The 26,756-nt window shown below is 45.1% G+C and overlaps 1 protein-coding gene across 1 annotated transcript in view; it reads right to left on the bottom strand.

The window, feature by feature from the left end:
• The window catches only part of LGI2 (leucine rich repeat LGI family member 2), a 32,589-nt gene extending 19,575 nt beyond the window's left edge, over positions 1-13,014 (bottom strand). The window contains exons 1-6 of the mRNA XM_055245905.2: positions 12,587-13,014; positions 10,594-10,665; positions 8,965-9,036; positions 6,920-6,991; positions 1,311-1,382; positions 127-296 (exon numbers count right to left, since the gene is read on the bottom strand). Coding sequence (XP_055101880.1) covers positions 127-296; positions 1,311-1,382; positions 6,920-6,991; positions 8,965-9,036; positions 10,594-10,665; positions 12,587-12,783 — 655 coding nt within the window. The 5' untranslated portion in view covers positions 12,784-13,014. The remainder of the gene's footprint in view (positions 1-126; positions 297-1,310; positions 1,383-6,919; positions 6,992-8,964; positions 9,037-10,593; positions 10,666-12,586) is intronic.
• Positions 13,015-26,756: the final 13,742 nt, after the last annotated feature.

Consider the following 26,756-nt stretch of genomic DNA (forward strand, 5'->3'; position numbering starts at 1 on the left):
ATTTCTCTAAAACAATTTTGATAAACAGTTCTATATTCACTTTTCCCCACTCTCTGTTGACAGTCTAAAAGAAAGACAAAGAGATTATTCTAAATATCCGTGTCTGATGAGATAGGCTCTGAATACCTGTAGTTGTGCATTCATAGTCAAAGCTGGTCACATCATTTAGCTTCTTTTCCTGATACTCTGGTGGACCAATACACAGCACATCGGAAACGGTGGAATTTGTCATCTTCAACCACAGGTATAGCCACTTGGCTTTGCAGTCACATTCAAATTTATTACCCCTCAAATCTCTAAAAATCAAAATAAAACACAAACACATACAAAGAGAAATAGATGTATCTGACATGTTTTGGTAGTAACACGAAACTCCAGAATTATTAACATCCTGATATATTTAAAATCCCCTAAAAATGGAGTTTAAAAATTTTTGTAATTAATGCCTCCTGTTTCTTGTATCTATCATTGACTTTATTTAATACTCCTCAGCACCCTGGAATTTAACTGCATAACTGTATAATGTTCAGAGAGCTCTCAGCGAGGACATATCATCTCTCCAAATGCTCCTGTCTCCACGCCATGCTGGAAATGGGAGACATATGACAGAAGAGCAGCCCCCAACAGAGGTTCTCATAAACATAAAGAGGATATTGTAGCAAGACAGTTTTCACAAACACAATTGAAACTTCAAGCTCTTGTTAAAACTACATTCAGTAGGCCAGGCACGGTGGCTCATGCCTGTAATTCTAGGACTTTGGGAGGCCAAGGCAGGCAGATCACCTGAGATTAGCAGTTCGAGACTAGCCTGGCCAACATGGTGAAACCCTGTCTCTACTAAAAATACAAAAATTAGCTGGGGGTAGTGGCGTGCGCCTGTAGTCCCAGCTACTCAAGAGGCTGAGGCAGGAGAATCACTTGAACCCAGGAGGCAGAGGTTGTAGTGAGTCGAGATCATGCCACTTCACTCCAGCCTGGGCAACAGAGCAAGACTCCATCTAAAAAAAAAAAAAAAAACTATGTCCAGTAAGAAGCAATGCTAGAAGATAAAGCAGGTGAACGTGCCATCTCAGGGAGGTGACCTCCCACCCAGCAAGTGTGATTTACCATTGGCCTCATGGTGCTAAGTATAAAATGGCAAAATCCAACACAATACAAACTGTAGGCTATTTCCCAGGATACACTACTTTTTTATAGATTTTTAGCCACAGCATAAAAGAAATGCATAAAAGAAAGGTGAAAGGGGATTGAAAGACATGATTAACCAGGGCACAATGACAAGCACACATAAACTAAATTTCATTACTTACAGTTCAATCAGAGAGTCTAAATCACTGAAGACATCCCTTGGTAGTGCTTTTATGTGGTTATTGGCCAAAGAACTAGAACAAGAAAGTCACATTGCAATGTGGTTATTATCTCATGCCCTGTCACTCTCAATTCCCTTCAGATAAAGCTATTGACTTACAGCACAGCTTTGGTCATCAATACTGAGATAGAGAAATGAGTTTAGTTATGTAAATATAACATAAGAGATGCTGGATTATAATACAAATTTTCTTTTATTTTTTTTAACAAAAAGCACTTTTTAAGCTCTTTACGTATATTTGTGCAACCTCAGATGGCTTCCCATGTTTCTTGGAATCAAAGCCAAAGTTCCTTCAGTGGCATGCAAGACCTTTTATTGCCTGGCTACCTCCACTCTTGCTTACCTAGGAGACCCCATCTCATCGGTCTCCAACTACTCAGTGGATCTCTGATCTAGCCACACTGGCCTCCTTGCTATTCCTCCAACAAGTGAGGCATGCTCCTACCCTCCAGGCCTCTGAACTTGGTCATCTGCCTGGAATGTTCTTTCCCCAGCTATCCATTTGGCATTCCATTGCCTCCTTTGGGTCTGTCCTCAAGTATCACCACCTTCTCAGGCCTCTGCACATCTCCCTTCCCTGCACCGCCATCATTTGGCACACTACATATTTTAATTATCTATTTGTTTACTGGCTGTGTATTCCCCCTCTACATAAGCCACATGAGGACAGAGATTATTGTCTGTCTGTCCACTGCTGTATCCCCAGTTCCTAGAACAGTGCCTGGCACACAGCAGGTACTCAGTATATCTTTGCTGAATTAATCTATTAAGCACCAAAGTGAGAGTGATAAAAGAAGATTTACAGTCTTGTCCCAAGAAGTTCCCTAATGGTCCATCTAAGTGAATTCTATTACTCGTGACTCTAAGAAAGGACTCAGTCAATACTCCTTTACATAAAGAGACTAAGCTCTAACCTTTAAGAATAACATAATAAAATCTCAACCAACCAGAATGTGTAGGGAATGATTGACTATGATCAATTTCATTTTCACATTAATAAAGGTCGACCCAAAACCATTTTGCATTTTTGCTCATGGTGTTAAAGATCATTCTAAGATGTCTTAGTCCACACCCCACCTCCAGGAAATAGACTAGAATGCACAGCATCAACTCTTTCTCCGATGATTCAGGATTTTGCAGTGCCCTGTCATCATCCTGTGAAGATGAATGTCCATGGTGCAGGGCTGTTGATGTAGAAAGATGTGGAATGTTGAAATGATGTACACTGAGTTTGTGATTTCCCCAGGCACTGCACTCTAATGTGAGTCAGCCAAGAAACTGATGCCTACTTTTGTTTTCTTTTACACATATGAATGCAAACAGCAAAACATATAAATGACAAACATGTAAGCGATTCAGCCCCAACCGATTTAAGGTATCTATGCAATGTGTCTTCTGTATAATCATAACGACCCATCCCAGAGAGATGAATTAAAGAAATGAGTCTTCCTACCTAGAGTCGGTTAGCTGGGCATAGTAGAAAGCTTGAAGCCCGAATATTCTTGCTTCAAGACACCAAGTTAATATGCGGAGACCCATAGTTTCTGAATTATGCCCCTTTCCATCTAGGTAACCACAAATGGATTTCTAAATGACGTATTTGTACATTTTTAACTGTGTTGGAAAATAGACTGAATATGTAATCAGACTGAAGCTACTCTGAAAGAGATATTGGAAATTTTAAAAAGGGGGTTGTTCATTTTGATTGTTTTTCCTGGTCGATGGTCACTTTTTCTGGAAAGTAAAGTACAACAGTGTTTTAGCTAATTAACATTATTAGCTAAAAACTTCAGCTAATTGAAAGTTATTGTATTGACATGATAAGTATACATGGAATGGTCAAAGCCAAAAAAAAAGCAGAGTGTTTAGCAACGTTCCAAGTGTTCAATTTAGATTTCAGAAAGCAGAATTATTTAGATGGATTATTCACCCCACTCACAGTAAGTGCTTAACACCTGCCTTTCCACTTCATTTTGTCTACAAATCATGGCACTTACTTTATTTCTAAAACTATTTAACAGCTCTCTATCCCTTGGGCTTCATGGGACTGCTGGAAACAAATGCTCTAGATTTTAGTTACAGATTGGCACAGCTCCTTCAATGCTTTGAAACCTGATCTATGTCTCTTTTCCTATGCATGTGAGTCTGTAAGCACTGGAAAAGTTCATAAAAGATAAAAATCAGCTGCTTAACTTCAACAAGCAAATTCCAAATAGGAACTTCCGTAAGCATGGGGATGAACTTTAGAGACCTGGTATCTTCTCTTTGCTTAGAGGTTTTTAAAAGCAGAGGGAGGTGAATTGATTCATTCTTTAAACCATATATTAAATGCTTGAATTACTAAATACATCTCCAGCCTAGAGGAGTCAACTTTAAAAGTCTCCTGGCCAGGCACGGTGGCTCAGGCCTGTAATCCCAGCACTTTGGGAGGCCAAGACAGGCAGATCCTGAGGTCAGGAGAACGAGACCATCCTGGCTAACACGGTGAAACCCCGTCTCTACTAAAAATACAAAAAATTAGCCAGGCATGGTGGCACGCGCCTGTAGTCCCAGCTACTCGGGAGGCTGAGGCAGGAGAATCACTTGAACTCGTGAGGCAGAGGTTGCAGTGAGCCGAGATCACGCCACTGCACTCCAGCCTAGGTGACAAAGAGAGACTCCATCTCAAAAAAAAAAAAAAAAAAATAGCCACCTGACTTGTCCAGAAGTAGAGCACATATGGGAAATCCAACTCCATTAAGAAGCCATCCATCAATTAGCAAATCAGAAAGTACGTCCTGCTGGCTTAGCCCTGTACTAGACACTGGCGGAAGAACAAAGCTAAGGGAAGATCACTAAATGTCCTGCCCTGCAAGAGCTTCCAACGTGCTGGCAGACAAAACAAACACCCAGGCAACAGCACCAACCAGTATGGCCACTGTAGACAGTGAAGTGCTGGCTGCATGAAGCCAATGGCAAGAGGGAAGAGGAAGATGGAGAATGGCTTAACTGGGGAGATAGAACTTAACCTGGACTTTGAAAGAAAAGGCAGATGCCAAGAGACCAAGGGCAGAAGAAACAGCATCCCGGGCAAGGGAAAGGATGTGAGGAAAAGCAGTAGGATGAGGTGGGGGAGCATCGAGTGCTTGATGTTCTGAGGACACTCAGAGAAACGAGGTTAGAGAACTGAGGAGAGGCTTGACTTGTAGGCTTGACCGCAGGGTGGTCCTACTCACTGGGATGAGCTGATTCTTCTCTAACACATTCCGTGCTCTGTGGACTCAAGTGCAGGACTCCCTCACTCCCTCTGTGTTTGTGTTCTCTGTGCATAATACCACAGAAAAGGAGGTGCCTCTTGCACACATGTACACATGATAACACATGAAACAAACACATAAGCATGCACATAGGAACACAGTTATGTACACTCATGTATATAAGTCCATGCATCCAAGGACACTTTGTATACCTGCACAAAGATATGCAAATACCCGTGCATGATACCTGCTTGTTCACACCCTCCTGCTGATGGAAGAACAGCAGCCATCTGAGCAAATGAAAGTTGCCATCTGGGCTAACTCAGCCCATCACATGGGCTTTGCTTCAGGTTTATAATCTGCCCAGAGCTTTTGCTCAAATACAAAGCCCTAATTCCTGACTTCTGGGAACCAGACTCATCTGGCCACAGCTGTTCCTCTTCAGACACCCACAGCTGTCTCCTTAGCAGACTCTGTCTGGCCACCCAAACTGCCAAAGATACTTGACGGGCCATGGAGGAAATTGGGACTTCTTAATGCGTGGAGGGAAGGAATGATGTTGATGATGACGATGATGATGATGATGACGACGACGACGACGACGCCGGCTATGCCTTGAGCATTTACCATGGGTAATGGGCTAGATGCTTTGCAAGCAAGCATTAACCCTTTATGTACAGCAACCCTATGAAATCAGTATAGTTATCCCTATTTTAAGGAGGAGGAAATTGATCTCAGAAAGTTAAGCAATATTAATAAATCATGGCCTTGAGATTTAAACCCAAGCCTATATGACTCCAAGCCCACAATTGTAGCCTCTACAGGAATCTGGGGATTTGACACTTAGGTTGAATCTGAAAAACAATAAAGGCTTTTATAGGAAGAAATGAAGACCTAGGACATTCTCCAGTACCAACTATGCTGACACAGATGTTTGGGCCTCCCACATCTGCTCTCTCATCTCCTTGCCCCACAGGCTTTAACTTACGCAGAGCCTCTACTTGTGGGCGTTCCAGACTCAAGTGCTTGCTCAGCCTATTGACAACCCCCTTTGCCACTATCGGGGCTTGATGTGAATGGTTTCCTCATTAGATGACTATGTCCACACTGTACCAGTCAGGGTTACACATGCTGAAGGTACTACCATCCCTGCCCAACACTTCCAGTCAAAACCCTCCAATTTTCCCAATTGTCTTTATGGCGGGCAGGCTGACTACAGAGATGAGATATGTTATCTTACTCAAACTCAAAATATCTATCATGCAAATGAGACCTGGTTCCTGGCTAACGAATTACTCCTACCAAGACAATGAGTATTTTTACATTTTCATAAACACAGCCGCTATTTTTTCTAGTTTTATAAATTTTATGCATTTGCTAAGTGTGTGTACTTGCTTCATTTTTATATGCCAGTTTCAAATCAATTTCTTTATCTCCAGAAAGCTCTTAAAGAACCAGAGAGCTTAGTTGAAACCACAGATTAATCCAATATAAAAGAAAAAGTGATTTGCATTCAAATGAGAGGAACCATGAAAATGTCTCTATTCCACTTTGTCCTAATTCTGATCCAACATTCCACCTAGTCATCTAAGCCTTGGTTCCAAAATCTGTAAAATGGGGACTCACAGATTATTATGAAAGATGAAGAAGAGAAGGCTCACTAAGCACCCAGCCCTGTGCCTGGTGCCAAGCAGGTATAAGACCCACAATAATTTCCTTCCCAGCCAGGTGCAGTGGCTCACGCCTGTAATCTCAGCACTTTGGGAGGCCGAGGCAGGTGGATCACTTGAGATCAGGAGTTCGAGACTAGCCTGGCCAACATAGTGAGGCCCCGTCTCTACTAAAAATACAAAAATTAGTCAGGCGTAGTGGTGTGTACCTGTAATCCCAGCTACTCAGGAGGCTGAGGCATGAGAATGGTTTGAACCCAGGAGGCAGAGGCTGCAGTGAGCCGAGATCATGCCACTGCACTCCAGCCTAGATGACAGAGTGAGACTTCGCCTCAAAAAAAAAAAAAAATTTCTTCTCATCTCCTCCATCAAGCAACACAAGTCCCTCACACCCCAGGATGCTCCTTAATTCCCACACAGTCATGTGGCCTATAACTGCAATTCAGGTTGATAGAGATGATAATAAAGACAAGTATGTGCGTACTCACAATGAGCCAGTGTCTGACTGTCAACATAGAAACCTCTTGAGTAATCTAGAAATTCGTTTCCTTCAGGGACTGTTACAGCCAAGAAACAGAGAGGCTCCAGGAAACAAATCTTACTCCACATATTAGAGGACTTTCGATACTTTTCATAGGACTTACAGGTGAGTCAGGTCACGGAGGCCACGAAAGGCATTTCTCGAAATGGTTTCTATTTTGTTCCCTTCAATGAACCTAAGAGGAAAAGTTGTATAATTAAAATGAATTTTCTCTCCTTAGTATCCCTAAAAAAACTATGTTGGTAAGCTTTCAGAATAAAATCTAAAAGTATTCCTGAATTATAAGAATTGATCTCTGAAGACTAGGTCGGCTACACCAAATTCCATGTGGTAGCAGGATGTATGCAAAAATGAGTGCACGTGAGTGTGTGGTCTGTGCTCCTTCCAGAAGCGGCATGGAAGTCTTCAAAGAATTCTGAGCTGGCAACATGGGTAAAAACATCTTGGGGAGAAATAAAGAAGAAAGCACCATACAGACGCAAGAAATTCTCATATCTCTGCAAGACTGGAGCACTTCCAGACATTTTCCCTACTCAATCCCACATTTCACGGTGCCTGGCTATTCATACTTCTGTTAATGTCACTGTCCCTTGAGAGGGTTCCCTTGTTTTACATCTCCATATTAAAGTTTTTTGCTAGGGGAGAGTTCTATCAAGCTTGGTTTTCAGCAACCTTGAGTTTATCATGTCCTACACCATCTAATCACCAAGCAAATGGGTGACAAGGCAGGAAAAGCTCAAGCTCTCTAAGCCACTCGGAAGTAGGAAGTATAAGGAAGTTGAGTAGGAACCAAACTTCTTTCGCTGTACTAAAACCCCACAGGGTTTGCACATGGGATCTTGCAATAATACCACTGGCCATGCCTTAAGGTCTTTGTGGAAAATAATTGATGTGAATTCACTACGACTATTCTCTAGGCTCAAGGAGAACTAAATTTTAGTTTACAGCATTATATTAAGTCAAATGTAAGAGAGTCTTTGATGAGATGCTCCATGGTTGGGGCTTTGAAACACAACATCATCAATGAATTAGTTCTTGACTCTTGCACTGAGAACTCACTGATGGTTTTTAAAAGTGAGGTGTCTTTTCAGTAACAGACTTCAGCATAAACTGATGAGCTAACTTCCTCTCCAATAACCTTGACCATAAGATGAACTATCGTAAGAGAAAACTCAGAGCTTTACAACTGCTACCTCCATTGGCTATGTATGTGCTTTGATAGACCCTAGTCAGATTTAGCATTGCAGTCCTACACTTTCCATACTATGTATATGATAATATCAGAATATTATGCAAATACACATATTATGTATACTCTGGAGAAAGAATTCCTCCAGGAACATCTTTCCTCAAGACACAAAGTCAGCAGAGAGCTTTCTTATATCTAGGATGTGTCTAGAATTCCAATACCTACCTGTTGAACTCAGACAAGAAAATGAGACAAGGCTTTAAAAATCCCTCTGAATGCTAAGTGAGGAAATCCCATCTGATAGCAGGATTAACATTATTACAAAGCTACCAAAGACAAGGATGAAAGAACTTAAAGGGGAAAAAAGACATGAAAGGAAGAAAAGGCAGAAATCAGAACAAGGGCAAAGCTCATTGCGAGGGGAGATACCTGCACATCAAAAAAGGGAAAAATGACCTTTTTTTAAGGAAAAAAATGAAATAAAATTAGACCCTTGGTAGCAATTCATAGGAGATACTGCAAAAGAGATGTAGGACAGAGAATGAACAACATGAAGTTGTATCCCCCAAATAGGGAGGCTTTCTTAAAAATAAGTAACCCTCAGAACTCTGCAGCTCTATTTCTGGCTGATCAGCAAATCCATGCCTATTTATGAGAGGTAAAAATATCCAATGCAACTTCCAATTGTGCTTACTACATGACAAATTAAATGTCAGCAGAGAATGAATGACTATCTCTCCTTCTTTGTTTTGTCTCTCCCTCTGTCTCCAGCCTCCTCCTTCCCCAGCATGTTTGTAAGCAAGTAAACTATAAAAGGTCAGTGCTGAAAAGAGAATGGGGTGTTCTCCATTTTCTCCACCCCTAAACCCTCGCAGAGATGCTGTTCCAGCACAGAAACTGATCCAGAAATTCTACCAAGATACCAAATGTTCAGCAAATAGACAAAGCACAAAACTTACAGGTATTCAAGGTGAAAAAGTCCAGCGAAAGCGTCATCCCGGATGATGGTGAATGAGTTAGAATTCAGCAATCTGAAAGTAAGAGACAGATTCCAATGCAGAGATGTAAAACTTGAGTCACATGTGAAGCCATTTCTATTTCTTTTGCTACGTTTTGATCTGTGGGCAAACATGAGCTCTTCTTAGCCTAAGAAGAACCCATTTGGTTGTCAGAAACCTGATTCTCACAGCCTGCTCTTACAGATCATGGCAAGTGGATTCCTTTTGACCAGATTTTCTTGTCATCTCCAGAACTCTACTCCTTTCTTCCCTGTGTGTCTCAGTAAATATGACCCGATAGCTGTTACTTTAAAACATTATAATGCTCAGCACGACTAAACAGCCAGTGAATGCTTTACAGTACACAAGCAATCATAAAATTAGAGATCTAAAAAGATCTAATCCAAATATATTTTTAGGAAAATATAAGCCCAGAGAAGCTAAGTGACTTGATCAAAGTCACACAGCTGGACCCTTAAAAATAGTTAAAAAAAAAAAAAAAAGTTTGTTTAAGAAACTTTCAGAAGACTGTCACTATATAGTTTTCTATTTGAGTCATCACCCAAGTCTACTGGCAAAAGAATACCTAAAATTGTATTTCTATTATATGAAAAGTACATTTTAATAGCACTGCAATTTCTAAGAGGCCTCAGATTTTAAAATGTTAAGTATAATGTTAAAAGTAGGCATATAAGATTTCAAGAACAAAAGTATCAAGAGTATGTTCATTTAGGATGAATAGTGATCTCCTATATTCCATTTATCCAAATTTTTCTATAGCACATTGCTTGTTTTAATTTCAATCTCATCTCAAATTTAAGAAATCAACATAGATCAAGAGAATGAGGTGTGTACTCATACTTTGCCTGTCACTGGTTTGCTTTTGAAAACTGCTTTTTGGACATTTCTTTTCATCAGCAAACATTCCCCAGCCTGGGTTACAGGGCACGACACGAGCATTACCACAGTGACTTGAGCATTGCTCACAGAGAGGAGCTGGCATGAGGAATAGTTATGAGTGTGGGCTTTTGGCCCCGGACTAGAATCCTGGCTCTGATTTGGGACAAGTTAGTTAACTTCCCTGAACCTCAGTTTCCTTATTTATCAAATGGGATCATAAGCATGCCTTCATCATACCGATGATGTGATGATGAAATAAAATTATGCACGTAAGTTCATAGGATGCTGCCTGACTGGTTTAAGTTCTTAGCAAACTAGAAACACTCCTATTTCCAGAGTACCATTAAGATTTTAAAATGAAGTTTTCTTTTAAACTGAGGTGTTTAGGAAACAGTGCATTTAGGTGACTTTCAGGTCATGAGTCAATGCAATTACCTCCCCATTTACTAGATCTGGGTGTTAGGATCTACAACAAAGTCTTTGAAGAAAACAAGTATCAAACTAAGGAAAGAGCTGAGCAGGGAGCCTCAGTGCTTTGCTGGGGACACCACAGGGTAAATCAACACCAAGAGGCAGCCATGGTCTCCTCACGGTCCTTTAGGAAGGGCTGATACCAAAGAGGCAAAGATGGCCCTTCAAGGATGGCACCTCAGGGCCCCCCATTGTGCAGAGGGAACTTCACATACTCACAGCAGCTGCAGGGAGGGCAGATGGGAAAACATTCGGTCCTTGATTTCTGAAAACGTCCCATTTACCAGGCTCCTACAGGCAAAAGATGAACAAAAGTAGGCCTAGGTTTATTTTAGGAAGTGCCAGGCAGGGTGGGTAATCGACCTCTGCCTCCACCTGTGCTTCAAACCCTGACTCTCGGGAATGAGGCATAGCACAGTTGCCCAGGATCTTCCCCCGGGTAGGAATAAGAAGAGACAAGCCACTTCCCAATGAATCAGATCAATATGAAAACTAGTCTGAATAACAGAAACCTTTACCATCAGCTCCTTCCACAGACATTATCTCGGTCAGTTTAAATCAATCCGTTCACTTCCTTTTCTTAACTACAGAAGGCCCTTGCCTGAAAATGGATAATCGCTTCACCTCTGCCCATGATTCTGTTTGTGTAGACACAGTGTTGTGTTGGCCTATGAAATGCAGGGGTAGGATTAAGCATTCCTCTTGGGAGCCCATCTCTGAAAGACAGTCGGAGCACTCCTGATTAAATGCACCATGAAAGCCCTGGGGAAAAACTCACAGACACCTGAACTCCCCTGTGTGGGGAGAGGCAGTACCATCTGCCAGATAAAACGGTCAACCAGGAGGCAAGATGCTTGGCTTTATTTCTGCCCCCAGGCCCCCATCCTTTCTGGCCACAGCAGGATCTGAATACATTATTTCAGAATTCCTTTCAGTTGGCATGCAGATCACTTAAGCAGCTGCTGGTCTGAAGGATTTAATAAGGGGAACTCTAATTTCTGGAATCCTCCATGTCACCCGACTTAGCAATATTAAGAATCAAAAAGATCCTCTGTTCCCACCAGCCAAACTCTTCTGACTTTCTATAAATGCAAATGGGAACCCGCTCACTCCTGGGTCCAGGCCCCTACAATTTGCCTTGGATGGGAGGCTGGGGAGCACTGGACACAAGAAAGTGTCTTGAGCACAAGCAACGTCACCCCGGGGATTCCCTGCCTCCACCACTGACTGGGCACCCAGGCATCTTGGCCTGGAACAAGAGAGTGGTCTTAGCAGGAAACATGTCCTAGCAGTAAAGATACAGCCCAACAGCCCCTTCCACCGCCCTTGTGAGAGCTGGTCATTTGGCTTGAGTGGCCAGGTGAGGGCAGGGTGAAAGCACCTCTCGGCAGGTGGATACGTAATGTGAAGCCCTTTCCTGTCAGTTCCTCCTGCTGAAAAAGCAGCCAACACAACTGCGTGATGGAGAAAGGGGGCAAGAAGCCCTCCTGACCTCAGGGCAAGAAGAAAGGCTGACTTCAAAGCACTTGGCCACTGGGCTAGGCGCCCAACATGCCCCAAACCTCTGCCAAGCCTTCTGTTACCCCTCTTCTAGGCCACGTGGGGTGGCCCCTCCGCTCCCAGAGCCTGCATGCCTTGACCTCGGCTTTTTGCAACCTGCAATGTGAAGAAGTTGGGAGGAGGCCACGGGGTGAACATTCGCCCCAGACCTGATGTGGGGCAGTAAGGCCTCACCCTTCCCAGTTTGCACTCAGTCAGGTCGTGTTCAGCTGCTCCTATGCACGCCCCTACACACACAACTCCAACCCGCAAACACGCACACACACACACACCCTCTCAAACTTCAATGCACCCATGAGTCTCCCGGGGACGTCAAATGCACACTCCAGGACTCCACTCCAAAGACTGCTTCAGAGCAGCCGGATTCTGCATTGGCACAAGCTTCCCCAGGTGAGTCTGATGCAGGTGGCCCGTGGGCCACACTCTGAGAAACACTGCTACAGGAACCTGTCTGGGTTCCCAGATTCTGGGGCTCAGGTTCTCACCGTCCTCCCCGGGGCCAACACTCCACCCACGTCCCCCACACAAAGGCAAAGAAGAGGCCTGGGGAGTGGGTCAGGGTCGCGCTGCCCCGGCGCCAGAGGCAACTCCCTCGCGGCGGCGGACGCAGGGTGGGGCGGGACGGGATGGGGGCTGGAGGGGTCCCACTCACAGGGAGCTGATGTCGCCCGGCACGATCCTGGGCACCCAGGATGAGCCCACGCAGATGATGGACTCCTTGGTACAGCTGCAAGTGGCGGGGCAGCGCGCCAGCCGCCTCACCTGCGCGCTCCGCGGGATCAGGCACGCGGCGCCCAGCAGCAGCAGCAGCAGCCCGAGCGCCCCGCAGCCGCCTCTCCGCAGCGCCATGCCCGGTCCCCGCTCCCCGCCCGGGCCCCGACCCCCACCGCCGCGCCGCGCGCTCGGACCCGGCGCCGCTGCAGACGCGGGCGCCGCTCGCTGCTCTGCCGCCGCCGCTGCTGGTGAGGACAAGGGCGCCGCGGGTGTGGGAGGCCGAGCCGCAGCCGAGCAGCATGCTGGCCGCCACCCCCACTCGGCGCCCCCCCACCCGAGCCCGGGCTGCTGGGCGGCCGCCGCCGCTGCGCCCGCCGCACTCGCGCCTGCCTGACATCAGCACTCGCGCCCGCAGCCCGGCTCTGGCCAATGAATAATGCATGGCGGGGCCCGCCCCGAGGGGGAGGGGGCCAGCGCCGCCCCCGTGGCGTCCCGCCCGGCCCCCACCTCGCCACCCCCTCTCGCCCCAAGCCGGGCGTGGGGACAGAGGGAAAAGTTGGGTGACCTTGGGGGAGGGGCCAAGCCTGGCGGAGACCCCCGTCGGGGCCTGGCTGAGCGGTGGAGGCTCCGATGCCTGCAATACCTCCAGGGGTATAATCTGGGGAGGGCACTGGGTTCCTTTCAGGCAAATAAATAAAGTCGGAGCGGGGAGTGTGGAGAACCGACTTGATTACTGGGGAGGGAGGCAGCCCTGGGTGCTTTGAAGAGGAGAGACTTTTGAGCAGCCTTTATTAATTTTGAAGTGCATGCTGCCAGTAGGTCAGCGGGGACGGCTTTGCTTGTCTTCTGCGGCGGGGCAGTGAGGTCTGGCTCGCGTTCCCACAGCACCAGGGATTACTGAAGCCAGTCAGCCCTCCCCATGGGAGGAACGTGGGGAAGCAAAGCCGCTGCAGCCTGCACGCCCGGCGCTCTGGGCCCTGCCTGCTGCCTGCTAAAGAGCTGGAAAGCCCGGGAAAGTTTCCCCTCGCTCAGCTGCCCACGGGCCACCCCGCCCTCCCGTCAGAGGAGGGTTAGTAGAGATTGAGGGTGTGATACATCCTAGCCACTGTGCTTTTAATCTCCTAACCCTTTGAAGCAGGTCCTACTTATATCCTTAATTTATTGATGAGGCTGCTGACTCCCAGAAAGCATCCGGACTGGCTGACGGTTCAGCAGCTCCTGGCTGGGCAGGACGGGGCTTGGAGCCTTGAAGGGCTACGTTAACTGGGCCCTCCTGAGCCCCTCTTCAATTCCTTAAGTTTGAAGCAATGAGCTGAAATCAACACAGGAAATGTGCGGCTGAGGAAATCAAAGAAAATGACCAAAGCAGAAGCAAAGTAATAGCTAATAACCTGAACTGCTCAGAGAAGGGAATCACAGCACGACTGTCCAACTGCAAACCAAGGAAAAGCATTGCAGATGCTAAAAGCTACTCTGAAAAGGCAGTATCTAATGCAAAAATAGGAATCATACTATTGCTTCTTCAGCAATTATTGTTGGTGATCCATTGACAAGATCCATGAGGACAGTATCAGGCTGGCTGCTGTGGGAGGGAACAAAGGAACAGCTCCTGTCCTCAGGGAGCTTAAAGTCTAGCTGGACAGACAACCCTAAAAGAGCAACTCCACCGGCTACAAGGGGGTCACAGACTGACCAAAAGAGGTTCAGGAATTAAAAGCGAGCTTTGTGTAGGCAACTTCATGGAGGGAGTTAGACATTCCCTGCTGGTGGCCATGTGAAAAGCACCTGGCATCGGTGCAAACCAGCCTGCATTTATCATCATTTAATTATTGCATCTGTCCTGAGAAATGGGTCCTCCCATTTTATGGATGGGAACATTGAGCTCAGAGAAGTTTTTATCTTGTCCAAGATCACACAGGACACAGCCAGGGGGATCATACTCCACAACTGGCTGCTGTGTCTAACCCTCGCTGCTATGTGGGCATGCGTTTCACAAATACTTTACTCAGCAAGCCCCAGTGTTAGGGGCTGAGGACACAGACCACAGCTTGGGGAGGGCGACAGACATGCAGACCCACAATCATGGATGTGTGTGCTGTGCACCTGAAAGACATTTGCCTTAAGAGGGATGGGCTACTGCTCTATAGAGCAGAGGAGCGGAGGCTTCTCAAACACAGCATTCCCTGCTGACCCAGGAAAAGAAAATCTATTTCTTACCTGTGAGTGAGAGCCCAGGGGCAGGGTGGCATAGCTAAACGCTGGCCTCAGGACTAGACAGGTTGGGGTTTGCATCCCAGCCTACCACTTACTGCTGTGCAAGTTGTGATCTTTCTAAACCTCGATTTCCTCACCTGTAAACAAGAGGTTGTTGTAACCACATTTAGGGGTTAAATGAGATCAAGAAAGTAAAGCACTTAATACCACAAAGGAGGCACTGGGCATTTGAGCAGAGTTCTATGTGACTAGATTGTAGGGAAGTGACCAGCAGAGGACTATAGAGGGAGATGGGTTTTCCTGACTTCTGTGCTTCCATTGTAATCAAAGCCAGAGTCACCGTCTTGTATTGTGGTTCTCAATTGCGGGTAATTCAGGGGACACTTGGCCATGTCTGGAGATATTCGGGGTGGGTGCCCCTGGTGTCTAATGTGTAGAGGCTGGGGACGCTACTAAACATCTTGGAGTACTTAGCAAGAATGATCCAGGTCAAAATGTTGCTAGAGCCAAGGTTGAGAGAGCCTGGCTTAGTGTTCTGGAAAGACCCTTGGCATGAGGAATTCCAGAGGTGCAGATTGTAAGTTAGGTTCATCAATCACAAGCAAACCTTCTTGGTCATGTTATTCCCATCTCTAGCTTCTATTTTTTCATCTATAAAATGGGGATAAAGAGCCCTTCTGCACTCTTTCCTAAATAAATGTGACATATCATCATTGTTACTAACCGTAACTTCCAAAAGCTAGAGCTAGCTCCAGCCCACCCTCTCCACCCCAAAAAACTAAAAAGTTCCGGATAGGAATGGTGCAGAAAGTAGGCTGGAGTAGCATAGCTGGCAGAGTTAGTATTTGTTTCGGCTCTGCTAGAGACACTAAGTAAGTGAGTGCTTGTAAATTATAAGGCACAGTTTATAAATTAAAATATAAAAATGGAAATGCAGATTACTTTGGTGTGGTTCCAAGTTCCTCAGCAGTTAAAAAAAAACTTAATAGACAATCAGAGAGACACAATCTGTTTCAGGAAATAGCAAGAGTTTTTGAAAATGTAAAAATTCTTGTTCAGATGTACACTTACTCCAGCTATGTCTTTATGGCATGAATAACACACGTTCCTACAGTGGCTGAAATGGCGCAGGCTGGAGTGGCCTTCTCTAAAGTCTCAAACTGGTTCTACTTTATATGATTCCATGTGTTGGCAGCTCAAAATGGCATTCATTCATGTATTCATGTACCCTCACGTTCAGCTACTTGTTAGTTCATTCTGTCAGTATTAACTGAGAACCTACTATGTGCTGGGCATCAATAATAAAACAATGACCAAGACAGACATGATCCCCACTTTCATTGCAGACAGATATTAAATTAAAAGGATGCATAAATGAGTATACAATTGCAAATTTTGATAGAGCCTATGAAGGAAGAGAATAGGGGAGACCTAATTTAGGTGTGTATTAGTCCATTTTCATGCTGCTGATAAAGACATATTGAAGACTGGGTAATTTATAAAGAAAAAGAGGTTTGATGGACTCATAGTTCCACACGGCCTCATGGGGAGGCTTCACAATCATGGTGGAAGGTGAAAGGCATGTCTTACATGGTGGCAGACAAGAGAAAATGAGAGCCAAGCAAAAGGGGTTTCTCCATACAAAATCATCAGATCTTGTGAGACATTCACTACCACGAGAACACTATGGGGGAAACCGCCACACTGTTGATTCAATTATCTCCCACCAGGTCCCTCCCACAACATGTGGGAATTATGGGAGCTACAATTAAAGATGAGATTTGGGTGGGGACACAGCCAAACCATATCAAGATGATGAAAGCCTGTCTGAGAACCTAGCTGGGTGCTTTGAGATGAGGAAAGGCAGGCAAGTGCAGGAGGGCTGAGGGCAGTAAGCAGAGGCTAAGGGAGGGGCGGAACAGGCAGAAAGCATGGGATGTGTGAAGTCACCAGGACCGGAACATGCTAAGTGCATGTAAGGATCTGAATGCAGGCCAGTGTGGCCAGAGCATGGAGAGTGAGGGAGAGGAAGAGATGAAATGAGGTCCGAAAGGCAGAAGGAAACTAAATCATGCAGGACCTTGTTGACCAAGGCAAAGGCAAAGAGCCTGCATGTTGTTCTAAATGCCAGAGGCCACTGAAAGACATCACTCAGAGAAGCGGCCTGCTATCCTTTATACTTCACAGCAGTTATTTCTGACTGCTGAGTAGAGAATGAGAACTAGTTCCATTGAACTAGTCCGGTGAGAGATGATGGCAACTGGGACTTGACTGCTGGCAGAGTGGAGGTGGACTCAAGATGTATCTTTTTTTGTTTTTTTTTGTTGTTTTTTTTTTTTTGAGATGGAGTCTTTCTCTTTAGCCCAGGCTGGGCTGCAGTGGTGCTATCTCGGCTCACTGCAAGCTCCGCCTCCCAGGTTCACACCATTCCCCTGCCTCAGCCTCCCGAGTAGCTGGGACTACAGGCGCCCGCCACCGTGCCCAGCTAATTTTTTTTGTATTTTTAGTAGAAATGGGGTTTCACTATGTTAGCCAGGATGGTCTCGATCTCCTGACCTGGTGATCCACACGCCTCGGCCTCCCAAAGTGCTGGGATTACAGGCGTGAGCCACCGCGCAGTAAGGATCAGCAAGACTAGTTGCTGGTTTAATTTAGGAGGGAGGTCGAAAGAAATGGCAAGAATGCCTCCCAGGTTTTGCCTGGAGCCAGTGGGTGGATGGAGGTGCCATTTCTTAAGATGAGAAAGCCTAGAAGAGGAAAGGGTTTGGCTGGAAGAGAAGTATTAAGAGATTGATCTTGGGGATGTTGAGTTTTAAATGTCCATGAGGCATCCATGTGCAGATGTTGAGTTGTCAGCTAGAAGGCCAGTCAGGATGGGAAGGGGGAGATGGGTGGAGGTGGATGGGAAATCTTCAGACCATAGGCTAATCCTTGATTCTCTCTTGGTAAACCCTCAGTGTAACATTGGTTGATTGAATGAATGAATGACATTTCAGAAAAACAGACATTAGAGGGACAATGTCTCTCAGGTGCAGTCAGTAAGAAGCAATAGAAATCTTACAGAAGAATGTGACTAAGAATATCACAGTTTGGGGATTCCATTTTAAGACCAAAAATAGGCTGTAAACTCTACACCAAACTGTGAATCTTATAAGAATCTCAGATACCTCATCAGGCTGCTTATCCTCCCACTCTTCTCCTACTCCCCATTTTCCAAGCTAACTTTATCTCCACACCCTACCTGGTCTTCTTACCAGAGATAGAAGCTTTGGAAAGCCTCCATTAATGTCTAATACTTCCAACTCTGATGCTTGCTGTAACAACTAAAGCAAAATTATTCATCCAAACCTCAAGGGCACTTGGCTTGAATGGCTACAAATTAGATTCCTTGGGGTGAAAAAGAAAAAAGTTCTTGTCCATTTTTTTTAAATCATGGAGTACGTCAATCCCTTCTTGACCACATCACCCCAATAGGCTATTCTCGTGGTTGGCTGCTGACCAAATGTAGATCCTGTTTCTGGCTTCCCACCATTTGTTTTCTTCATAAACTCAGTGGGTGTCACAAGTCTGGAACTCATTCGGAACCTATCCCTGATTGGCCTCTTAGATTGCATCATGTTCTTGAAGAGCTGCCTGTGGGTACTTACTCAGATTCCTAAATCAGCCCAAAGACCCTCAGGACCCTGGCATTGGTTTCTGGTGACCTTTGTTACCTCCTCCCCATCACCAGTGTAATGCGCCTGTGGGATTTTTGTTACCCTGCACCAGCTTCCCCTTCTCATGACAACAGGGCATGACTTTGCTTTGGAGAGAATCACTCCTCCTCAGTGTTCAGTCTGTGTGGCTCACTTGATGAATACCTTCATCTCCCAGAAGTATACATGTCATCTAGACTAGAATATTCCATTCTCCCAGCCACACTGGGTGGTTTAGAGATAAACACATCACCCAACTTGACAACTGGAACAACCAGGGCTAACAAAACCCCTTGACAGGGCTTTTACTCTCTCTCCCCAATTTCGTAATGTTCTTTCCATCCTCTTTGTTAAGGGGGTTTTGAAATTCTGCTCCTCTCCCCTTTATGTCATCTCTTTTTTTCTTGATCAATACTGTCAGAGTTTTGTGGATTTTATTATTTTTCTCCAGGAGTCAAGTTACGCCTTTGTTGCTTTTCTGTATTCTATCTTGGTTTTCTATTTTATTACTACATGCTTTTATCTTCATCATTGTTTTCTTTTACTTATTCTGCAGTTCTGCACTGTGCAGAAAAGTTAATCAGAATCTTTTATTATGATTTTTCTTTTACACTTTATGTTTACAAGACAGAATGTCTTTATCTATGTTCCTAGTTCTAGGAGAATGTGCCCAGTCTTTTAGTTAGGTTGAGTGGATGAGAAGTACATCTGTGAGGTCACAGAGAGTGAGTCTGTGAGTAAAGTCAACCCCCTAAGACAAGCACAGTTTTCTATATCACAAACTTTCAGTCTCAAGTTTACAAGTAACATAATAACTTTATGGGAAATCTCTTTGCTCTTCTTAGCAAACAGACTTAGCAGAAATTCTACTTTAGGTGAACAAGTTGTGGAATAAGCAGAGATTTAACTTAAATTTATAATAAGGGGTCTATAAATATCCTCTAAGCTCTTCTCTTATCCACAAACCATGGTTAATCCAATGCTTTCCATTCTGAAAGGTCTTATATCCTTTCAAGATTTTTGCTGTTCAAGACTGTGGCCTCTGGTCTCAACTTAATTTTAATCAAGGCTAAATTAAATATATTTGGGATTTATAATTTTTCTGTTCTTTAGCATCTGAGTTACTCTGTGATCTGATGCCCCCTGTTCAACTCACCCTAGCTCACATCAAAATGTCTTCTGGGAAAAGTGTCCGAAATGCATCCACATTTAATCCCATGATTGCTTGCTTATTGGGTTAGACTTCCCAGGAATGTTTGTGTTTGAACATATCTCTCAGACTTAAACTAATCACCATGGAAGGAATTTCAGAGCTCCTGAAATCAGAACATGGACAAAGGATTCCACTGCTACCTACGGGCCTGGCTGTGGGTCTCTCCTCTTCGCTTCACCTACATCTTATAGGAAGAGTGGCTCAGAAGACAAGCAGGCATAGCTCATTTTCAGAACTCACCCCCATGCCTCCCTTTCCAAAGCTCACCAACCAAGAAGGTGGTGAAGTGAAGGAGCATGGCCTGTGTTGTTGCATGGCGTGATTTGAATCTCAGTTTCACCAAGTCTAAGGCCTTGATTTCCTCTTGCAAATGGGAGAAGACAATGCACATCAGCTTGGATTGCTTGAAGGATGAAGTCAGTTGAAAATGTGAACATTCTTATAAGCAGTACAAATTAGTTAACTAAATGGTTAGCTAGTTGGTCTCTGCCTGTTTATTGAGAGCCACAAATAACTATAGACATAGATATGGATATGGGTAAGATATGGATATGGACATGGATGGATGGATGGATGGATGGATGGATGGATGGATGGATGGATGGATGAACAGATAGATTAGGTAGACAGATGATAGATAGATAGATAGATAGATAGATAGATAGATAGATAGATAGATAGATAGATGATAGTCAGTAGACAGACAGATATAGGTAAATATATAGAGAGAGGATAGAGATATTCTCCTCAAGAAGCTTAAAATGTACCAAGAAAATAAAACTCTTCTATGTCAAAACACTCTCCTAGAACCTCAGAAGTGTTTTAGTTTTTCTCCAACACTTTCCACAGTCCCAAGAGACAGTATCCATGAATTTCTCTGAAAGCTGGGGAGCTTAGTTTAACTGTTCAGCAAGCATTTCCTGAGCAGCTCCCATGGACAGGCACCATGCTTGACTGTGGGAGTCCACTGGTGAACAAGGCGACTCTTGCTGCCTTCAGCCTGCCCTGCACATGCAACAATTCCAGGTGTACCTCTTGCACTCTGGGATTAGCAGCCCCCAGGCCATTAGGCAGTGTCTTGGGAGCCCAGCCCAAGGACAAGATGGGGGAGACTCTGGCAATACTCAATCACCACTGCCCTTCCACCAGGACAAGGCCAGACCCGCCACTGTGCTGAGATAAATCTCCATCCCTTAAACAAACCTCATGACTCTTTGTTCTCGATTGTTACAAAGACATTGGAGCCTAGAATTTATGTGGCTCCTGAAGACTGCTAATTTGGTGGGAGAGTGGGTGATCTATCACTTAAGGAAGGGCAAGGGGGTGTGTCTGTTGGCCCAAATGCTGACACACAGGAGCAGTCATTTCAAGGAGAGGACAGTTGTAAATCCCAAGTCTGTCTCCAGCAGGCGGTCTTAGCTTATGTCAGACAAAGGCTTGCCCTCTGCTGTACGTAAACTTCTGGGAGGGTTCCTATTTCCAGCATCCCTGTGTTGGGATATTTACCTTCCCTGGAAGGAGAAGTCAAGTAGCCCTTAAGGTTACAATAACATTATCTGATGTTCATCTAGCGGTTTTCTAGGTTACAAGGTCTTTTCATCTCTATTATCTCCATTGCAGCTCACATAACCCAGAACAGAATTTTTCAGAGGAAGAAACTGAGGCTTGGATAGGTTATGTGATCAGGCAGCCAATGTGATCATGTCATCGACTATAATGGATAGAGTTGTCCTATTCTATCAACAAAGCTGCTGGAGAATATTGAAGAGGGAAAAAGAATATCAATGCTTTCCACAAAGTTCTAGAAGGCAGAAGCCTTATCATTCCTTCCACCATCTAACTCCAAATTATTTGAAGGCCTCTCTTTGATGTTGGAATATCATTTAAAAGCAATATTGAATATGACCATTCTTCAGGCCCTCAGAGGAGTCCCACATCCAGGGGCAGAGGCTTGATTACTTGCAGACACACATGAATTCCATGACGAACCTGTCCAAATATCCCTTGAGGCACCAGCTGAGTGCAAAAGGGGGCATGGAGAATGGAAGCCCTCTGCAAATTCCTCCTTGATCCAAATGAGACCTGACAAGAGACAAGCTTTCCCAAGAGCCAAGAGAGAATCACTGGACATTGACAAGGGCAGAGAGTAGAAAAGACATAGTCACTCTTGGACATCAGGGATAATCCTGGAGCCTCCAGACCAGCACCAGCTGGAAAACCTGCCCAGCCTCTTACACATTCCTCCCCGCTCTAGTATGAGCCACACAGCTTCCTGGGGAGTACAATCCAAGACAGCCCTATTTATTTTTGTCTTTTATCCTCTGAGAAAAATAATAGGATTCATCAATAATGTCTTATGTTTAGACTCACTTGGGAAATCAAGAAGTTTGCCATGAGAACAGCATTCTCTTTGATCGATTTTACTACAGTATCATATTTTGGACAATGTAATTACAGCTGGATTCCCCTAGCAAAACCAAAGGACTCTGGGTGTCCTTCTGGTGTATGGGCAGCCCAGGCCACTGGACAAGGTGTCTGAGGGCCATACGACTGATGCTGTCAGATCAGCTCAGTATTCTATGTTTCTTCACCTGCTGTAAATGAGCACTGCTCCTGGAAAATGAGGTCAGTCTTCCTCCCGGCTCTCTCCAAGCTCCCTGGAGACACTGGTCTGCAGTGGTGTGCTCTTTGGGATCTTTGGAAAGGAGAGGCTGAGCTGGTATTGACAGTGCAAAAGCCTTATTAGGAAGTAACACCGATAAAAGAAAAAGAGGAGAAGCACCACAGACTGGATAAAGTCCCTACCAGCCCAGCAGTGAGCTCCGAAGCAGAGATTGCTTGAGGGAGGAGTCCCACATCCAGGGGAAGAGGCTGGGCCCTTGTACCACGGCCTTGCTTAGTTACAGGACCAGGGTTCCCTTGCTCCTTGCATGCTGAGGAGAATCCAGAGGGGCTAACAGCTGGAGACGGTGAGCTAAGCACACTCTCAGCCGCTGGGCAGCCAGTCCTTTCATGAAGAGATCTGAGCTGCGATTCTCCAGGTCTGCTACAAATGGTGAGAAGGACATTTGGGCTTGATCAGGGGACATGAGCTCAGAGGATCTCAGTCAAAGCTGTTACAGATGTTCAGGACTTTCTGGACCCAAAAGAATATTTACAGTGATTTCTCCCTAGAAAGTCACTGCTTAACAGGAGTTCATAACTGCCTCTTATTGAATTTTATTCTTTCCTACTTCACTAGCTAATTCAATAAACATCTATTGAGCATTTTCGATCTATATCTATTGAGCTCCTTGAAAATGGCAAACCCTGAGTGAAGGGTTGAAGCTACAAAGATTCCTGAGGCTTATAACCTCCTCTCCGAGGGCTTACACTTCTTACACTTCCACAACAGATAAATACGCTGTGAAAATAGCTGAAGAAACACAAGAAAGCTTGGGACAATTGCTATGGAAAAGAAAGACATTTAGGCTTGATCAGTTGACAAAAACTGAGAGAAACTCAGTAAAAGTTGTCACGGAAAAACTTCAGGTCTTTCTGGCTGGACCCGAGAGACTTTTAGCAGTAATTTTTCCCTTTTTCTCCCTCCCTCCTTCCTTCCTTCCTTCCTTCCTTTCTCTTTCTTTTTTTCTTCCTTCCTTTTTTCTTCTTTCTTTCTTCCTTCCTTTCCTTCTCTCTCTCTTTCTTGTTTTTTTTTTTTTTTTTGTGAGATAGTGTCTTGCTCTGTTGCCCAGGCTAGAGTGCAGCAGCACAATCATAGCTCACTGCAGCCTCAACCTCCTGGCCTCAAGCAATCCTCCTGCCTCAGCCTCCCAAAGTCCTGGGATTACAAGGGTGAGCCACTGTGTCAGCCCATTTTCCTTATAAATTAACTGCCTTACAGGGGTTGATAACACAGAGGACTATAAATGTACAGAAGAGGTAGTGATTGCTTCTAATTTGCAAGGTCAAACTGGCTTTCCAGGATTGTTAACATTGGAGCTGGGCCATGAAGAATGGGTAGGGCCTAAGTAGACAGATACCAGGAGAGGGACATTTTGCATGGAATGGAATGAGCAAAGCCACTGATTAATGACAGCAAGAATAATAGCTAACACTTTTCTAGTGCCTATTATGTGCCACACACTTTGTGTAAGTTTATCCTACCTAAGACTTGAAACAGTTCTGCCCAGGAGGTATTTGTATTCGTCCATTTTCATGCTGCTGATAAAGACATACCTGAGACTGGGCAATTTACAAAAGAAAGAGGTTTAATGGATTCACAGTTCAACCTGGCTGGGGAAGCCTCACAATCATGGCAGAAGGTGAAAGGCACATCTCACGTGGCAGCAGACAGAAGACAATGAGAGCCAAGTGAAAGGGGTTTCCCCTTATAAAACCATCAGATCTCGTGAGATTTATTCACTACCACGAGAACAGTATGGGAGAAACCACCCCGGTGATTCAATTATCTCCCACTTGGTCCCTCTTACAACATGAAGTAATTATGGGAGCTACACTTTGAGATAAGATTTGGGTGGGAACACAGTCAGACCATATCAGTATTAGTATTCCCAATGTATAGGTAAAGGTTCCGAGGCTCAGAGAGATGAAGTAATTTGCCTAAGTTTGCACAGGCAGTGGAAGATTCAGTTTTCAAAGTCAGATGATCTGACTTGAAAACCTATTTCCAGCCCTACACGATCTGCTAACATGGGTGGATGTGAGGCCGACAACACCATTAGCCAGGGAGGACACACAGCAGGATGAGGATGAAGACACGGAGACATTCTGGAGTGGAGAAGAGTGGTCAGTCACCCCTGGGTGGTCTGTGGAACATTTAGGTGGACATGCCCAGAGGCCAGTCGGAAATTTGAATTTAAAATGCAGACAAGAGGTTGAAGTTAGAAAGGAGTTCTGGAGAGAGAGAGGGAGAGATCATTGCTAGTTTTAGAGGTGGAGCCCTGTTTATTCACTCAAGGAGAGCAGTGGGTCTGTTTGGAAAAATACCACGAGCATGAGATGTCAATGCTGTCTTGTAGCAGAAGAGCAGAATCTGTTTTGCTGGGGGTGCAAATGGGCTGGAGAAATAGGAAGAGAGAGGGCAGAGCAAAGACGGAGAGAGACAAGGAAGGCTCTGCTAGCTCTAAGTTCTTTCTCTTGACTCCCCAGGCTTTGGAAAAAATACCAAAAGCACACATGATCTGAATGAATAATAATATGATTTTTTTGTGTGTGAAAGTCAACAAAGCAGCCTTCATTTCAGGCCCCACACTGGGTGAAACAGAGACAGTATACCTGGAACAGGGGCCCAGGCAGAGGGACCCTGAGAACCTAATCATGGAAAATTTGCAGAAATCACGGGCAGGGCTCTGGCCTTTCACAGGCTGCTGACCTGAATCAAATCTGTTGGGTTTTCATGGAGCAAAGGCGCCCTGGCTGAGAAAGAACAGGCTGAGGATGGAACTTCCCTTACTTTGCACCACTTAAGAAGCTGCAGAGAAGATCAAACCCAGTGAAAGAGAAAGCAAAGGGCAGAATAGAGGATGGAGGTGCCCTTGAGTAGAGGGAAGAGCCTGGGGCCTGGTTCTGCCCCGGACCAAGTGCTGGGCTTTGGATAAATCGACTGAACATCTCTGGGTCTCATGTCTCCATGTGGGAGCTCCAGACTTCATGAGCCCAGAGCTTTGCATGTTATAATGCTTGTGGGCTTTGGGGGAGAAGGGGCCAGAAGGTAGAAGCTGAAAGAAGATGGGCATTGTCCTGATGCAAAGAGGGGAGTGACACGGAAACAGCCTCCAGTGCTGTCATGTGCTGGGACTGAGAAGGTTGAGGACTTAGAGGGGCCCACTGGGATTGGTGAGGGCAGGTGCCTTTGGGAGAGTAAGTAATAGGACAAGATCACTGTTCTCTGTGTAGGGAATTAGGTGTCCATGGTTTCTTTTATAATAAGGTGCTGAGCATAGGTGTGTTGAGTTGTCTCCAAGTGTTCCTGTACCAAAGTTGAGTGGACCAGCCCTACGGCACATGCCTGGCAAGGCTGCCCACTTCAAAAGAGCAGCACATTCTGTACTGGCAGCTGACCCATTTCCCAGTGCCAGATGACAGGAATCCCACTGCTCAAACTCATGGCTCCAAGGATAATTAGGTTCTGATCACGCAGTTCTGGGAAATGACACTCCTCTCTCCTTAACGGATGAAGAACTCTCAGGAGGCAGGAGGGATGAGATCTCGTGTGGCGAGCCTCCTTCCTGTCACTCTGACTTTGACTATTCCAGCTGGCTGTCTACAGTCCCCTGGCTGCACTGCTGTCAGCAGAAGAGGACATTGAGCAACTTCAGACACAACATCATTAGGCCAGGGGGAGCAGACAGGGGGATGCCAGGAAGACCCCCAATCAGGTGCTGCAGGGACTGAGACCCCACAAGATTCTTCCATTGTTAATTTCACCCTTGGGAGGAATAAGAGCCCATTATTCATCTTCACTCAGCAACAGCTTACCCTGGCTTTATTCAGATCTTTTCTTAAAGGTCCCATTTTTAGCAAAGCCTTCCCTGCCCACCTCATCTAAAATGGGACCTCCATCACCTTCCATGTGTGCATGCAGCTTTTTCTTTGTAAGCAGTTCGCACTACTCAACGTAGTATATATTGCTTGCTCACACATTTGTTTAATAAAGTTTGTTTGCCTCGTTAGAATGTGACTTCTACAGAGGCAGAGACCTTGCCTATCTTGTTCTCTGCTCAATCCCAAAGGCCTAGAAAAGCTCCTACTGCAGAATGGGTGGATGAGTGGATGACATTGAAACTGCATGTTCCTGAAGAAGCCCAAGAGCAGCGCCCATGATGCCTGGTTTACTCTTACGGTTTCCTGGCTCAGCCCAGTCCCTGGTGCAGCAGAGTCTCTCAAATATTCATTAGATGAATAAATGAAAGAATAAAGGAAGGACCCACGTTCATCCCAGCATCCCCACAGTGTGGAAGTTTCCTAGACAGCATTGGGTTTTG

The sequence above is a fragment of the Symphalangus syndactylus genome, chromosome 16, assembly GCF_028878055.3.
Source record: "Symphalangus syndactylus isolate Jambi chromosome 16, NHGRI_mSymSyn1-v2.1_pri, whole genome shotgun sequence".
NCBI lineage: Eukaryota > Metazoa > Chordata > Mammalia > Primates > Hylobatidae > Symphalangus > Symphalangus syndactylus.